Source organism: Scophthalmus maximus, chromosome 21 (genome assembly GCF_022379125.1).
Source record: "Scophthalmus maximus strain ysfricsl-2021 chromosome 21, ASM2237912v1, whole genome shotgun sequence".
Taxonomy (NCBI): domain Eukaryota; kingdom Metazoa; phylum Chordata; class Actinopteri; order Pleuronectiformes; family Scophthalmidae; genus Scophthalmus; species Scophthalmus maximus.
Window position 1 is genome coordinate 10,109,628 of NC_061535.1, and position 18,014 is coordinate 10,127,641.

General features: G+C 44.7%; 1 protein-coding gene across 1 annotated transcript; it reads right to left on the minus strand.

Annotated features, from left to right (window-relative positions):
- Positions 1–872: 872 nt before the first annotated feature.
- LOC118291195 (kinesin-1 heavy chain-like) lies at positions 873–16,014 on the minus strand. Its single transcript, XM_035619234.2, has 26 exons — positions 15,772–16,014; positions 11,306–11,393; positions 11,149–11,222; positions 10,939–11,043; positions 10,795–10,843; positions 10,644–10,699; positions 10,196–10,283; positions 9,106–9,230; positions 8,868–8,972; positions 8,470–8,615; positions 8,158–8,306; positions 7,591–7,790; positions 7,266–7,334; positions 6,721–6,927; positions 6,460–6,603; positions 5,702–5,890; positions 5,377–5,494; positions 4,868–4,923; positions 4,567–4,676; positions 4,382–4,483; positions 4,231–4,291; positions 4,043–4,114; positions 2,745–2,849; positions 2,411–2,627; positions 2,158–2,272; positions 873–1,982 (listed from the first exon to the last, which is right to left on the minus strand). The coding sequence occupies exons 1-26, from the start codon at positions 15,895–15,897 to the stop codon at positions 1,961–1,963; spliced, it is 2,898 nt and encodes a 965-aa protein (XP_035475127.1). The 5' UTR covers positions 15,898–16,014; the 3' UTR covers positions 873–1,960.
- Positions 16,015–18,014: the final 2,000 nt, after the last annotated feature.

Genomic DNA, 18,014 nt, shown 5'->3' on the forward strand with positions numbered 1-18,014 from the left:
GAACCGAGAAACTTCCGGTTCTAGTCGGCGTGTTTCCGTTCAGCTTGTCGCAGCTGTGGTCTTTTAACGCGGCAGACGCTGGTCTGTCGCTTCACCACCACACACACACACACACACACACACACAGAGATGAGATCTCAACCTCACACACACCTCCAGTGTGTCACCGCTGATAGACGGCGTCCAGAGCCCCGTGCCCGGTTCCACATGTTCACTGTCCGGTGCTTTTCATCCCACAGCCCTCAGACATCCACGGTCCTTCGAGTACACAGTCCTGTTCCAGGACACCAGCTGGGATCATTTAAATTATTTCACTTGTGATTAAGCCCTAATTATTGTACCATAGTGTCATCGTCTCTCATTATTTGACAGGATTTACATGTTAAATCCATATGCCATGAATAGGCTATGTTGAATAAACCTGTTACCCCCCCTCCCTCCCCGTCACCCACCCCTCAGCCCAGCTCTTATCAGGCAATGACAACAGGGAGTTTCACCATCCAGGCAGCATCATGAATGATTTAGTGCTCGGTTGATCTGGGAACACATGCAGCAAGTCTTGGTCTTCGAGACATGTGCCGGAGCACACGCAATTAAGCCTCAGGCAATGAAAGATTTCAAGAATTGTTATTATGATTATTATTTGAGAATAATGTATGACTATGATCCACCCCACGGTAATTGAATCACATCACTTCTTATTGTGTATTAGTAGAGATTGTTGGCACAAAAGCGCACCCTGCTGGTGTGAGCAGGGAATGGACAGCAGCATGGTGGGTTTCAGTGACTTTGTTTTGAAATGTAAGAACACACGATGTGTATGTTTTAAATATGGAAATAATGGAAATAAGACACCATAAATAGCTCATTACATAGAGAAGATTTTAATTGATAGCGTTAAGGCTTTTTTGTGGTAATTTTCAAAAACCTTTCAACCCTTTCGGCATGCAAAATCAAGAATGTCTGACTATAAATGCATCACGGTTTGCTTTTAATTTTTTCATTATGTTTGGAATTTATATAAGAAAAAAAGAAGAAGAAAAAAAGAGCGAAGTGCGGTAGTACAGTAGGTCCGATGGGAGTGCCAGAAATACACATTTCCAAGGCACATATACGTTGGTTTTAGTGACTTCAAAACTTTAAGTTATCAATAACACTTTCGGTGGCTCAGTATGTCACAATAGGCAGTTGAAACTGTTCACTCAGTTGGATGAACATGAACAAATGATTCTTCCAAGACGACAGATGTGAGTGTCACACGAGAAAACAACTCGTCTTCTTCGCTGCTATAAATTCAAGCATTTCCATCTAAGTGGTAAATATATATTAACAATAAAACATAATTCATGCGTTATCAAACAAAGTAAACATGAAAACCTTTTGCCTGCAGCCTTCAGGCATAAATAAGACTTGTATATAACGACACCTTGTGCCCTGAGCCAAAGACTTGCAGTGACAAATGACAGTTGGGAAGCTGATGCTTTTTTAAAAAAAAAAAAAATTCTTGCAAACACAGAAACAAGAAAAGCAAAGTTCAACAGGAGTTCTGTCTCTTCTCAGCTGACAAAAACACTACATGCATCATTTTTGACCCGCCATGTTGTGGTAAATACACATCTCAGTGGCTGACAGCAATCATTTCAATCATCTGCATATAATAACAAGAATGCATAGTCGGATCAGTGTCATTAGAGGAGATTTTAAATATATGCAACCATTTCTCCCAGTCAACCAGTTCACAATTTGAGCCAAAATGGAGAGAATCCCAGTGAAGACAGAGAAGATCGGAGAAAAGGAACAGTGCACGCTCTCTCTCTACTGTACAGCATAATAGAAGTAATATGTTTGAACTTTAGGCAACTATAAAAGACATAGACAAGACAGATATACACACTTTAATTTTTGGAGGAATTGTGCGGTGATGCCAGGTGGACGATCAGTGCTTTGTTCCTTCGTGGCTTCATGATTCATCTTCCCAGCAGCTGTAGGGGGGACAAATGAAGAAAGGGAAGAAAATAAAAAGGTTGGATGCCTTATCTGGAATCAGAAAACACAAGTTGCACAGCTACAGTTACAGAAATATCAGCGGCGATAAACAATCTCAGGATGCTAATCACGACTGAGTAATCATGAAACGATGATGCATTCCTCTCTCGCCTGTTGTTGCTTCCTCCTTTGATGCCGGCAGTCTGGTTATTCTGGATGAGGTTGGACCTGTTGACGCTGGGGATCAGGGGAGCACCCGGCAGCTGGCCTGGTCTGATGGGCTTGGCTGGGTGGGACACAAGAGAGGAAATATGGGTCAGAGCAGAGGTTGAGCTGTTGCCATCTGGTAAAAAGGCTATTCAGAGGTTTTTTATTTGATTTCCACGTGGTCAGGTTCATCTTAAAGATATGTGGGTCGACCAACCGATGGACGCTCTCCGGCCCATGTTTTTAGGCTTGGCGACGACGGCGGCGTCCTTGATGCGCTCCATCTCCTGCTGGTAGCGCTTTCGGTCATGGGCTGCGTTCTCCTTGGCCTCCTTCAGGGCCGTCTCCAGGCCTTTGACCCGCTCAGCCGTGGCCCGCAGGCGCTTCTCCATCTTGGGGATCTCACAGCGCAGGTCGGCGTTGTCCCGCACCAGCTGCAGAGAGGCAAACAGATGACAGAAAACAGAGTGCGAGGAGGAGGAGCGGATGGACACACGGGGCCTTCAGACACAAAGGCTGATGAAAGTCATTCTATAGTCAGTTTCTCTTACCTGCTTGTGGACTTTGGTCAGCTGCTCGAGGTTGTTCTCCAGGAAACAGATCTTCTGTTTCTGGGCGGTGCTGCCCTCTGAGTCTTCTGAGTCCTTCTGCGCACTCTGCCCAAGCACAACGAACAACTTTATCTGTGGCCTTTTTTGAAATTGCAGAGCAGGAAATACTTCTCAGATATTATATATCACCCTGAAGTCAAAACGGCATTCTTTGTTTAAATATGGCGGATCCTTGCGGATTAAAAAAAACTACCCATTTTAGTGGTTTAAGAAAGAATTGATGTTCCTATGCAAAGCCGTACGTGGTTGGTTACCTTATCAAATATCATCCTCAAGATAAGACTGACCAAACAAATCAACTGATACTTGTGTTTAAAAGAAACACACAGTAAAGGTGTGTATCTCTTTTAGAAGAATAAATGTTAATTGGAAAGACGACACAATATCAATAATAATTGGGAATTTTTTTTGTCAAACTTCTGCATTGGGTTCCATATACTGTACAGTTATGAATATATGAATTTGAATTTCAGACACAGAACAATTTCTTCATATACAGTGGGGTATAAAAGTCTAAGACCACTTTCCCAGTGGGGAACAAGGGACAAGATGTTCTTGAACAGTATCCTATGGGCAGATTTTGTTATGATTAGACTGATTCATTCGTTTGACATATTTTGCTGCCACCCCCAGTGGCGCTTAAAATATTGCAAAAATAACGATAGCATAAAAACCACTGTACTTTACGATACTTTGTGTGATTCAGAATGCATTTTAAAAACAGCTTTATCTCTACATTGATTTCAATCCATGTTTTACTTCGGCATTCATCTTAACAGAATGTGACCAAAAAATAAAAACCCAAAATCCGAAGAGCCCCGTTTATGTCTAAACGTGATGGTAAGTCGCAGATTGTCCAATATCACAAAATATTCTCTGTGCCTTCCAGGAAAGTCTGCTCTGCCTTTGTTTATCTCATCCCGCCCCGGGCTGAGGGCTGGATTTGGGCATCACACCGATGGCCCGGGTCCCTAATTTGCAGCTGCTACCTTTGAAGAATCCGATGGCCTACTTATCGCAGCCACGTTCTGTTGTGTTCCCTGGATACATTAAAATTTCATCATGCTGCAAATCAAAAATGGAGTGCAGGCGTGGCACGAGTGAAATATGGGGCTGTTTTTGTCCCACTCCAGGTACAGTAAGCCGCCGCTGCCGGGGCGACCAGAGCTCATGTGATATTGCACCAGATTAAATCTCACACAGAACCCGATCGCAGGATGATGCGATTTTTTTTGTACCTTTTTGACTCTAGTGGACAAGTCTTGGACAAAAAGCCTCCTCAGGTTGTGGAGCGTCTGCAGCTCCCGGGCCTAGGGGGAAGGTAATGAAAGAATTTGAGCAGGTTTTTGATATAAAAATCGAATAAAAATGCTTCCATTTCCTTTCAACTGAACACAGATCTGAATGAAGAAAGCCAACGACTGACCACAGTCTCCTCTAATCCCTTCAGGTCCTGTCTGGCCTGCTCCTGTCTGTCCTGCAACACCCTGCAGAATGTAAGATGGATGTGACTAAGCGCATACGGTATATCGGGCTGTAGATTGTGCAGAAATCAGACTAAACGTCGAGGCCTTTACGTGAGCTCTTGCAGTTGGCGGCTCTTCTCCTGGTCGACGGCTTTGAGCTTCTCGTGCTCCACTCTCAGCCTCTCCTGCTCCAACATGATCTGCTGGTTCAGACTGCACAGACGCCAGCAACACTGTCAGCTCCGGAGTCATTAGTCACATTTAGGGCTCACGTGCGGTGATGTGTGGCGTCGTACTCCTGCAGCTCTATGATGACCCTCTCCTTGCCGTCCAGGTCGTCTCTCAGGCTGCTGATCTGCCTCTGGTGGGTCTCCCTGTGGGACTGGATCTGCTTCTCCACAGTCTCCTGGAGTAAAAGCAAGAATACGGCTCGTCACATTCTCCGCCTGGCACCTGAAATCATACTTAAGAATCACGCGGACGACTGGTGAATCCATCCTCCCCTTTAGATCTCAAGAGCCTGAGACACTTTAAATCCTTCGACACACCCAGCCCTAGTTCTGAGGCCTTTTTTTCAAAACGGAAGGGACAGCTCACCTTAACTTCATTAGTAGACTGAACCTCGTGCTCCTTCTCCATGGCGTTAACTTTCTCTGGAGGTAGACCAAAAAAAAAGAGACAAAAATGACATTCAAAAGGCGTGAATACTATTCTGTGAATGCTGGTTCATCATCTTAAAGATGGATTAAAGGCACAAGAGCATAGCAGTGGTGAAAGAAGAAACCAAATCCCTTACTGAAGGACATGTACAAATAAAAGGACCACTTTGCAAAAGTGTTCCCTTAAAAAAAGCAAAATATATAAACGTTATGCATCAAAAGTCAAAAATCTAAAGTTTTCATACAATAAACCTCATAAACCTAAAAGTATTTCCTGGGTGCCTATACAGTATATGTACGGTATAGCTTTCATATAAATGTAGGGGAATATCCTTCTTGCTGTAATAAATGTGACATATGTGTAGTTCAGTACCAGTTAATCTAAGTTGTACCAAGGTACAGTACTGATAAATGTACCAGCCATGTGGCATAGTGAGTTGTGCTCACCTTGGGCTTTGATCCGGACTATTTCCTCATTGAGAGAGTCCACGTTTTCCTCCAGATGCCTTTTCTTCTGCTCCACATTCAGGAGGCAGTCTGTCAGCGACTTGATCTTCGCCTCATACTGGACACCGGCAAGTGAAAGAGAAAGATATGGAAAATGATAAAAAAAAACAGTCAACGTGTGAGTGTTTAAATCTCACAAACTCTATGACAGTGATTTTTTTTTTTACCCAGAATTTAACCACTGTTGGCCCTGCAGAAACCTGCCACATTTGTCACCATGGCGACAGTATCCACGATGGCAGAGGCAGCGGGGAGCGGCAGTTACCTGGGAGACGCGGAGCTGGCAGGCGGTCAGCTCACTCTCCGTCTCGTCCATCTTCTGGCTGCTCTCGGCCTTGGTGCTCTCCAGCTGTTTCAGCCGCTTCACCATCGTCTTCACATCCGACTTCATCTTGCTGATGTAGAGACGCGCCACGGTGAACTCTTCGTCGAGGAGACCACTGCTGTCTTGTTGCTGAGGGGGTCAGAAGAGCACAGTCGTCAGGGCCAAGAGATTGTACTCCCCCTGTCTCGTACGTTTTCTAACATTTGTTTAATTGATATTTAATCTGTAATCTTGTTATCATGTCAGTTTACTCGTCTGGACTTGAAAGTGGCTCACAACATTCTCCAGCTGATGGATAAAATGAGACACTCATTCTCCGTAAATTGCACGATCATCGCTTTCCATGAACCTGGCAATCATTCTGTTAGTCAATCGAGAGAAATTTAATTGACACTGATTTCAATAATTGCACGTTTTTTCATTTATCAGGTAAAATGCTGAACATCTGCTGGTTCCAACTTTCCTAACGAGACAATTGTCTGCTTTTTTTCCGATCATATATTTGGGTTTTGGCCAGTTGGTCTGACAAAACATAGAATTTGAAGATGAGAGATCTAAAGCAAATAGTGAAATGAATGTGTAACTTTGGTTTCAAACAGGCCATTGAACCTCTGCCTAAAGTTTCCTAAAGTATATTTTCATATTTCATATTTCTGAATGTTAAACTGTACTGCGGGTCATCCACCAAGCCTGGCAACCTTAATGTCTTTGCTTCCCACGGCGATGCCGATCTCAGACAGATCTTTGAGTAATGACGACATCATCTCAGTGACCCTCTTCTTCTGGTGGTTGGTCATCTCCTTCAGCTTCTGCAGTTCAGAGTCAATGGAGGCCAAGGAGCTCTGGTGGGGGTGGGGGGGTTGATAACACAAAGACACACACACTTTACAAAGTAGTCATACGTGCAATCAGTGTCATCATATCCAGCGGTTTCAGATGAGTTTTTTTTTTAAAAGTACAGATTTCTCGTTCAGCTCCTCGCTGAGCGCCTCGAACTCTTGTGCTTTGTCCTCGACTTCCTGACTCTTCTGGTCATAGTTGAGGGCCAGCTCCTCCAGTGCCTGCAGCACCTCCTTCACCTCCTCCTTGGAGGCTTCGTTCTCTGCCAGCAGGCGGTTGAGCTCCTTCTGCAGGGTGTCGTGGTCGTGACGGGAGGAGGTCAAGAGCTGCGGGGCGGGGGGACAGGGAGTGGAGAAGATAAAGTTACGTCCGGTCCAGTGTCTTCAAGTTTAGACCAAAAAAAAAAGGCAGATAAGTAAATTCACGGTAAGAGCATCTACGGCTGAAAAACCCCCTCATGTGTTCAATCTGTTGAGGCTGCTCTGCTCGCCAAAGGGTGGGTTACAGTCTGACCTCTCCTGCAGGGCTACTAAAGGTCTGCTATCAGCTGTCAGACTGCGTTTACGGCAACAGGAACGGCTGCAGAGCGGAGGCACAGCGGGAGCGTTGGGAGGGGACGGGATGGGACGGGACGGGAAAGGAGGGAAAGGAGGTGTAGTGTCACCTCCTCCTGGTCCAACATCTGTTCCCTCAGCGCCTCCAACAACTGAGACTGCTGGTTGATCTCATCGTCCTGGAGGGAGGAGAGAGGGAAACAGAAATATGTACACATCACTATCATTTATTTTCACCGCAACAAAATGCAATCTCTAACAAAGGCAGGAACCTATGCCACCTGCTGGCCAAAATAAATACTACACGTGAGAGGGACCCATACCATAAACTTGAAGCATGACGTGAAAATATGAGTTGAAAAAAACTATTATTATTAATATCATTGATATCGTAAGGTAATGTTAGTAATATGTCAGATATCTGGGATAATCCACCTTGTCATCCATCTCTTTGTACAGTTTGGCCATTTCCGCCTCGCACTTCTCCTTCTCGGGGCCGGTGAGCGTGACCCCGGGCAGCGTGCTGAGGGCCGGTGTGGGTGCCGTCTTGTCATTGTTGAGAGCCTTGTCCAAGGCCAGGACCTCTGCTTTGGCCTTCTCTTTGTCAAACTGCTCCTCCACTGGTACGTCCTCTCCTGCGAGGGCAGAGAAGGGCGTGCACTTGTTGAGGGCGTCCACCGTGCAAAATAAAAAAAATGTCTTGAAACTGCTGTATCTCTGAACAATCTCTTGAAACAAAGCACGCACATTGACGCTATTCTGCGCGTTCTTTTGAGTGAATGGAAGATTTTTCACTTCCATTCACTGAGCCTCCCACTAAAATAAGGATTAAACAGCCTCTGACCTCAAAAAATGCTCTGTGCTGTATGAATAGGCACATTATCCTCATTTATTCTTCAAATAACTCCAGGGGTGAAAACGTGATGCTCAAACAATCGATTTTTCCTTTTTCCACCCGTGTGTGTGTGTGTGTGTGTGTGTGTTGGAGAGCGTCGACCTCACCCTTCCTCCAGCGGTTGAGCTCGTTCTCCAGCCAGTTGACGGTGTTCTTCAGCGTCTTGTTCTTCTCCTTCTCTTTCTCCCACTTGCTCTTCCACTGCTCGGCGGTCAGCTCCACGTTCAGGGTCACCGTGTTCTTTACAGTCTTCGCCCTGGTGAAAAGTTTGAGGCTATTCTTATTTGCTCTCTCGCTGGAGTTGAATGAGAAGATCAGTCAAACTTAAAATAGTCTGTCCATTGACTATGAAGCCACAGCCAATCGTACAGTTTCGACCTGCATGTCGTGGGATGTATAAGTACGTGTGTGTTGTGTACCTTTGTCCAAACTGCAGTGTGGTCTTGGTCTCCGCGTCGTTGAAAGAGGAGGGGGAGCAGCAGATGACCATGGTGGTCCGACAGTTCCCGCCTAACGAGTCCTGCAGGATCCTGGTCATCTTACTGTCTCTGTACGGTATATAGGCCTGACGGAGGGCGAAGATCAAAATACGGTCTTGTAACAATGTTTTGTCACGGCATGCCATCATTTTACAAAGCCGTATTCTTTAGATTACAGTTAATAGCTTAATCAAAATTCTATATATACTGCATATACAGTAGAAACTGGATTCATTTTTCCATTTGGTTTAAGAAATGGGGATTTTTTGGGGGGACAGTTATGAAGACCTATTGCTCTAAAAACCCAAGCACCCCCCAGGGGGTGATGACGGTCTCACCGAGCCCTCTGCCAGGGCTGAGATGACAATTCCCAGTGAGGACAGGGACTTGTTGATCATCTTGGCTTCATCCAGCACGGTGCCCTCCGCGCCAGTTTTCCCCACCTTTAAAAGACCAGAAAAAAACTAAACACAGGGGAGTTCCCATACTAATGCCGGAACCAGACAATCACAAAGGGGGCTGTGTTTCTACAGGACTACTGCTGTGTACAACTGGCTCCAAATCCGACAGACATACTTTTTCGCTGCCAGCCAGATCGACGAGGTAGAGTTTGCCGGTCATTTTCTGCTCAGTCTGTGTGTTTTCCTGCTTGATGTTGATGAGGAAGATGCTGTGACTTCTGGAACTGTGCTCATTCATGTCTTAGACACACACACACACACACACACACACACACACACGCACACACGCACACACACACACACACACACACACACACACACACACACACACACACGCACACACACACACACACACAAACACGCACACACACACACACACACACACACACACACACACACACGCACACACACACACAAACACAAACACGCACACACACACACACATATACACACACACACACACACACACACGGTTGTGGACAATTGAATACTTGTACCATATACTGTATCTTCCGAATGTTTAAAGTCATTAACAAATCTCCCTTAGAGAAAAAGAAAGTCTAGAAAGCCAGTGTGATATGTTTTGCAGATGTGTTAAAGAAAAGAATAGAAGCTGATAATAAAGGTGGAGTCAACCATTATCCCAAAAGGAAGTTATCTAGGAAGAAAGTTTACTGGAATAACAAGACATTTTATAACAGGACAGGCGTTAAGCTTGAAATACTTTTCTTTCAAAAAAATTCATAAATTGGTTCCAAGGCACGTTTGGAATATATGGTGGCAGTAGGAGCTGCTACAGTACAGCATGAACAGTGTATAATATAAATGACTGTAACGGCTTCATCACTCTACAAAATCAAATTTCTAGACTTCAAAATGAAAAGGAATCAAGTGATTTCAGTGAAAAATTCCTATGAACCTTATTTTTTGTGCAGTCAGAATAATTCCAAAAGAAACAATTTCTCTCAACAGTGACTAGGCTCAGTTTAGCTCTGGTTAGAGTTTGAGCCAAATGTACTGACATTACGTAGTGTGTATTTTAAACTAGGCCTAATTTCCCTTTTCTTCTCTTTTTTCCATCTGCGGCTGTGTGCCGAGCACAGATATCTCTTTGGCTGTTGGGAGTCTGGCTGCAGTCAGGAGACTCCGTGGGATTGAACCCATGAGCGGCTGCAGCACTGAAGGCGCTTAGTGTATGAACTCACTTGTGACAGCCACGTGTCTGCTGTTTTTGCCTTCATCTATGGCGTCCATGACCTCGTCGGGGCTGCACACAAAACGCTCAGTACACCCCTAGGGACACATGCACATCACAAGGAAATGCCGTGTCAAACAAGCCCCACAGCAGGCAGACTGTTACACGCAGAGGAGACCATGACATGCTCATATCGGAGGGAAGCGGATTGAAACAGATTCGTCCATCTAACACCACGATTGATAACACAAAAGATAGAACTAGAAGACGCTGTTCAGCACACAATGTGTGCCATCATCCCATCCTGCCCATCACAGATGTGTCGTTGTTCTGATCCGGGCTGCCTTTAAGTCATTCATAACTAATGCATTACAGCCGGCGCGGGGACGAACTTGTGACTGTGGCATTGCACCTAAAAATAAATCGGCTTCAAATGAAAACGTCTCTTTACGTCTCACCTTGACATAAGGCACCCTGTTTTTATCCTCGTGCACAGAAAGGTTGGTCTTTGTTACTGTGGACGAAAAGGAAACACGATGTCTGAATTAACCGTGCTCGTATCGGGGTACCGATGATTTAAAACGGCCATGTGGGAAAAAAGTGACGTACCGTCCAACAGGTCCTTGATTCTGTCCAGGTAAATTTCGAAATATGAAACCTGTGAAGCAAAAAAGCCCCCCAATGAGCCTTTGCCAACATGGTGACTTGTGCTTGCTGTCCTTAACAAAACATGTGAGGATGTAAAAAACATACTTTGATATGAAACTCCAGGTTCTCATCCATGGAATAAATGTAGTTGAAAATGTCTTGAACAATTCTGGGAATGACTCCCATCATGTCTGGGTCATGGAGGTTCCCCTTTAGGTAGAGACAATTATGGAAAATAAAGTATAAATAAAGCAGAAAAGAATCTCAAGGCACCGGATGCTTTGCCAGGGGGAAAGCACGGCAGCATTGCGTTACCTCCATTGTGTGAGTTTTGCCCGAGGACGTCTGCCCATAGGCAAATATTGTCCCGTTGTAGCCGTCCAGAACATCTGTACACATCGAGACAAAGAAATAACGCATTCAGTGCGACGCCGGGAGGGAAACGTGACGACTGCGTCGGTCGGCAGCCTACCTTTGACGATCTTCTGGGCCACGGCATTGTAGAACTGCAACTGGGTCGTGTTGGACTGGAATACGCGATCAAAGTAGTACGGTTTACCCTGCGAAGAAGAGGAAGCGGGTGTAAGCGAGTTATCAACTCAAGGCCGGTGGGATATTTGGTTTTTGTCGACATGACAGTTACGAGCACTTGACGGAACAGTTACCAACTAAAAATGGGGCAATCCATGCACAGAGATTAATAAACTGTAAAGGGGGGGGTAAATATTCCGACTATGAGTGCACACAGTCTTCCTCTATGAATCTCTGACAATCTATTGATTTCTGCACAACTAAAACATTTCAGCTGTTGAATCAACTGTTTCAGCTTCTGAAAATGAAACACTGTCCAGGGCAAAGTATAGCCTAGTTCACACCCATTACTGAATGATATTTCAAAACAGGAAAGACATGAAATCGACGAGGAGACACACAAGAGCTAAATCAGTGTGTGCATATGAAAATGCTTGCAAATCAAACCGACACCGTGGAAGTCGTCTGAGACCATCACATACATAACATCCATCCATCAAATGGATTATCAGCTGCTGGTGAACAAACAAGTCTACTGCTTCACTTTTGTTGTGAATAGTTGACCTGAGCAGAAGATGACCCGATCACGTCCTGGTCTCCAAAAGGCACGAAGTTATGTTGTGAAACATTCTTCTCAACATTTTAAGCAATATTACTTGAAAATTCAAAGCAAAACTACAGACGCAACATGCCAGAGCTCTCGGATAACTTTTCTACAAAGGTCTCAGAACTTGATTTGCTTGTTAGCATCGTGGTTAAAGTGGTGCTGAAAATTTCGAAGCTTTCTAAATATTCCGAACTCCTCAGAACGTCAGTGCGTGCAAGATGGCACCGAGAAGATCACACAACTACGAAGCCTGTTGCAGGGAAGGACGGGGGCGAAAAGTCACAAAGCAAGAATTGAAAGATTCTTACACAAAGAGCTACAAAAAGCTTTTTTTAAAAGCTGTGATACTTGCTAAGGGGGATGTTCCCGAGTACAGACCATGCAGGGTGCTCCACACACACACACACACACACACACACACACACACACACACACCCTGTCGCCGGCCACACAGGCAACATGTAGATGCCACTAACAACGCAGCCTTGGTCTGCAGGTCACGGTTATTGTGACTTTACACTCGTGGCACTGACCTGATACATCTAGTTTATCACAGCAGATTATGAGTTATCCCAACAAATGAACCCTCCCAGGCTTTTTTGCCTCGAGCGCTGGAACCGATGCTAATAAATGAGCTTACGCTCTGACGGATATTTTAAACTACGGTACACTGATTGCAACCGTGGCTAACGTTATGGAAAAGGCTGCAAGTCACACACGTATTACACAAACGTCATTAAAGGTTTTTCATTTTTCATTTCTGAAGAATTACAGCGTAATAAAGTAGACGACTACGTAGCGAGACGGCAGATTTCAACGTGCAAAATTGTGACGATAAAGCAATCTCCATAACAAGTGACGCAAAGCCCATCCACTGAGGAAAACGTGACTGAAAGCTCTGGAAAAAGCAAGTAAGGGGGCCTTGAGTTCATAGTCAGAAATTAGATTTATGGGAAAATCGAATTAAATAATACATAATACTACTTAGGCTAAATAACAGCTATTGGCCAAGAGAGGGTTGTTTATTGATATTGACTTCAAAATTCTCCGCACAGGTCGTTCACTGAGTTACGATTATGTATTGCGGATAAAAGACATGAACTAATACGATCTGCACTGACAGAACAGAGCGCTGCTGCAGCCGCATTGCTCCACGTGAAGCGACTGATCATCAGTGGGTCTGTGACATGGAGTCGGTAGCTGCAGACAAAGCCGCCTTTCATTCTTTTTCATCATCAACAGTCACAAACATCAGGGGGTTATAGTTTGCCAGGAGTGATATTTTTCATCCAATCTGAAGCTACGGCCATAATCACTACCAGGAAAAAGGGCTCGTGAACATTTTCCATTATGTCTTCCCCTTATTCTCCTCTCTGCTCCCCGTTGTTTCTTATTTTGCTCGTCTTGCGTCTCATTCTTCAGCCTCCTTTCTGCCTCACTCTTTATCTTCTTTTTTTTACCCTTTTCTTTCACCCTCTCAGTTTTGTGTGCGACATCCTGAAAACAGGGGGACTATACGCATGCACGATTAAAGGCAAAATCTGAAATGAAACAAACTGTAAATCCAAAAAGTCTATTATTCCAAAGCAAAGTGATCGGCCGAGGTGGCCCGACTGAAGCCCGGTATCTCAGCTCAATTCACTGATCCTCTCCTCCTCCTCCTCTGCAGCTCCTTCGCTCTCTCCAAGCTTTCCTCCTTCCTCACACCTCAGCTGATTGTCCGGAGCTCTGAGGTTTTCCCCCCCTCTCCCCTTCAGGAGCCTTCATCACAGTCATTACTGCGGGGAACGGGTCATCCGTCCTTTTCCACCCGTGTTTCTAAATCCACCAGCTCCCCGAGGCCATCGGAAGTTTTCTTCTTCTTTTCCCAGGTCTCTACAATCCTGTTGCTGTCCTCTCTTCCTTTTGCCTGTGACCCGAATGAACTCCGGCAGTGTTTGATTTTCTTCGTCTCCCTTCGCAGGAAACGGAGAGTTTCTGGAAGGTGGCCCACATCTTCCTCCTTTTCTTTTTCTTTTTTTCTGCCCGTGTTTCTGACCACTGGCTCTTGCTGGTTCCAGAGCCGTCACCAGTTTCCTGCTCCAAACGGAACTCTTTGCCGCTGCTCCTTCGTGACATTGTCATCCTTGTTGTTGTTGTTTTTCTTCTCAGGACTCCATGCTGAACTGTCCCGGTTTGGACCATGTTGAGCAGCCTCTCGTCCAAAGTGGCTGAAAGAAACAAATTTGCATGCAATGGGTAAAAAACAGAGTCTCATCCTGACTTTAGATATGCATGTCTTTTATGTTTATTCCTACACTTCACGGCACTGTAGTTAATTACCATCTGCCACATATGCTCACTCCCACATGCCTTTGCCTCAGTGGCTCTCTTCAGAGCCAACAGTGGGCAACACTGCTGTAGCGAGTGTTGGCTTGGATATCGAGTGCAAAATAAAAGTCTGTTCCTCACAACCTCATACTTTGTAGATTTGAGATTATCTCCAGTCCAACATTACTCATCCTGCCGTCATCTGTTTAGTAACGTTAGTTCAGGATTATCGTCTCAATCCGTTGCCAAACCAGTGAGTACAATGCGTCGCCTCTTATTTATAATAATCTGGCTAATTCACCAGCGTTTTCATCACATTTAGCTGTGCTGACCTTTCAATGAACACTAGACAAACAGCGATAAAGGATCAGTCTAGATAAGGTGATAAACGGTGATAAAAGCCTAGATAAACGTGTGCGTGCGATGAAAAACGTACCTGTTTGCTCGAGAGGCCCCTTGTCTCCGTCTCAGCCAAACTGAGAAGATTTTGGTTGCAACTCTATCACAAATCCAGCAGTCGCTTCCCAGGAAGAGATGTTTCACTGGTCGAGAATCCAGGGCCCCAAAGTGAGAAGGGCCCTTGAAAAAGCTGAGTATCTACTGAGAGTAGGCCGGACAAATAGTATGACAAAACCTTCGGCAGCATCAAAAGTGTAATAACTTTGAATAGCCACTTCCGCTTCTTATAAAGGTGTTTTACATTTCTACCTCTATGTCTATGAGGGGGAAATGAGCTGAAATATGCTTAGATTTCAGATTATGCAGACTTTCTGAAATGTTTGATGAATCATTTTAATAAGAAATCACAGAATCAGCACAGATGCACGAGTTTAGTTGTTGATTCGGTTATTTAAAGGATGAAAAAACGCATTAGATGTATTTAAAAAAGGACGAGGGCCTACTGAGGGTTACATGTGAGGCCCAGCTTTTCTCAATTTGCCGGACCACAAGCAAGATAGCTGTATTGTAAAATCATGCCAATTCATTCACATGCCAAGGTTAGTGTCGAATATCATTATTGAGCCGTGAAGCTTAGGCTGAAAAAATAAGCAAAGCTGGAGCTGTCAAAGATCGGGTTCGGCTGGCAACATTTGGGAGAGGCCCTGTGCGTAAAAGCGCAAAAAGACATCCAGACGAGCTTCGATGGAAAACTCCAATGACGGCACACAAGTTCTGAAGTGGCTGCACATTGTAACAAGCTAGAAGAACACAGGCGAGGGGCAGTTTGTGTAGCCACTCTCCACTTTGGCACATAGATTTCAAGTGATTCCTGTTGGCAAAGAAAAAAGGGTTGAACCTTGGCGACGACGAGCAAAATCACATTGAAGTGACAGAATCTCCGCAGCAAGTTTCGGCGCATTGCAAAGCACCGACAGCAGTTTGATATGTATTCATAATGTCCGCCCAAAGCGAGTTACACTGAATATACGCGAGTGGAGTTGTTCCCTCTGACTCCCAGTTCGTCAAAGGTGCCAAGTTCGCACACTCACCGCGATCTGCACGCAGTCGTCCCCCGTGAACTTGGGGATGTACTTGTCCCCGCGGGCCACCTCCGATTTGTTGAGCGGCCTGAAACGGCACACCACCTTGATGGTACACTGCGCCGGGTCCGCCATCTCCGCCGCTGTGTGTGTGTGTGTGTGTGGATGGATGGATGGATGAAGCGCACCGTCCTCCAGCAACAAGCAACAGTCTCACTAACCAAACCAGCACAGGCGGCCACAGGGAGGCCGCGCCCCTCCCTGGGACTGTGTGGCTGGCTCTCCTCGGTCCAGTTGACTATCCAATATCTGTTGGACAAACCCTCCTTCGATAAAATAAAGAATCCATGCTTTTTTGGGGGGGGGGGGGATTTCTTTCTATAGTCTTCTGTCCACTTTGCTGCTGTAATGACCACATTGCCCCACTGTGGGAGGAATAAAGGTATATCTCATCTTATCCTATCTTATTTCTTGATATATATCAAATTATTTATTGATCATGAGCAGCGATAATAATATATGGACGAATGGATCACGACTATAGATAGTGTATACTCTTATATTTTAACTGCATGTGCATTATAATCTTTTGGGGCGAAGGATGAATCCTTACATTTGCATCTTTATGTTTCCTGTCAGAAAGTAAAGGAAAATGTAACACTGAGTATTGTGTATACAGGCTATAGATGTGGTCATGTAGCTACTGGAGTTAAGTCAAGTCAGGTCCAGGAGCATGATAATATGTGACCGCTTGTTTATCACCACTTCACAACCAAGACCAGACCAAATACAGCTGTTCCATATATACAACTTTACCCTCACACACGAAAACAGTTAAATAGCAATTTTCTTTCCATGGATCAGGTCCCCCCCCTTAAACCAGGAGCAGTTTTAAGGAAAGGGACACAGCCTCACCGGTGTTTGTGGGGAACTGCAGGCACTCAGATGATAAAAGTCATGTGGTGGCCGGACAGTATTTTAAAAAATGAAAGGTGCAGGTTATCGAAACGCCACCAAATTTAGACCAAATGACGTGCTGAGGATTTAAAAAAAAAAACCCAACAGAAAGTCAACCATTTGATTTGTTTCGATAAAGGTCAGCGCCTGAGCCCATGTGACGTTTACAGATGAACATGTCTTGTCAAGACCACCGGCCCCCGACAGGACCGTGGACCAAACTAAAAGTGATCTTCTTTCAACACGTGGCTGTTTTATTTGACCTCTAGAGATGTAAGTGTGTATTGCATGACTCGGAATGTAGGTTCACTTTTGACGTTATGAAGTCATTTATACGGTCATGTTCATGCAAGGGGTGTCAAACCAAAGGATCATCAGCCAGAAGGCCACTGTACACAAGCTGATCAACACCAAACAACAGACACACACCGGAAGAAACAAGCGGGTGAACGTAGTGCAGCGTTTAGCAGCTCAGATATTTCCCTTAGCAGTTTGTAGTTAACCAGAAAAGGAAAAAGGGGAAACATTTGACTATGAATGAGGTCTTGGTAGCTCATTTACATTCCTCTCATTAAATATTTCGTGCCCCAGAAACCAGATTTTGCTTCATCTGTAAACATCAAAGTGCAGCTCATTGCAGCTAAGTGATGTGATGTTCTTTATTTGAAGCAGATGCTAATGCTACACTGACCTCAGAGCAAAGGCCATGGATAAACCTCCATGAAGCACAAACTGAGAGCAAATCCAGCAAAGTTTTGACTTTCATCATGAGAAAAAAAAAGCAAATTCGAACACCCTGGGTCTATTGTTTCAGGACCCTAACACACCGGTGCTGGAAGCTGCACAGTTCTGGGTAATGAAATGATTCAAGCCAATTTTCTATAATTCAAACTGAATTATTGCTATGATGTGCAGTTGAGGGGTAGACTATACTGTGCAGCATCTATAGCTGCCAGCAGGGGGCAGCAGATGCTCTCAGTATTTTTAGCAGCTTTGGAGGAGATTGAGGACTTTGCATAATTACAATGTTACCACAATGACAGGAAAACATTTTTTTTTTACCACAAATTTGATCATAATAAATTTATAAGTTGTGATCTCCAGAAGATACGACATAAAAAAGACATTGGAGTCGTCATGGATGTATGTATTTTTTTTATTCCTAAGAAACTGCAGCATTAGACAAGTGCTGAAGCAGTAAACCATGTTGCAGACAGACACACACACACACACACACACACACACACGCCCGCCCGCCGGCACACACCCTCATCCATACACATTCAGTCAATGTC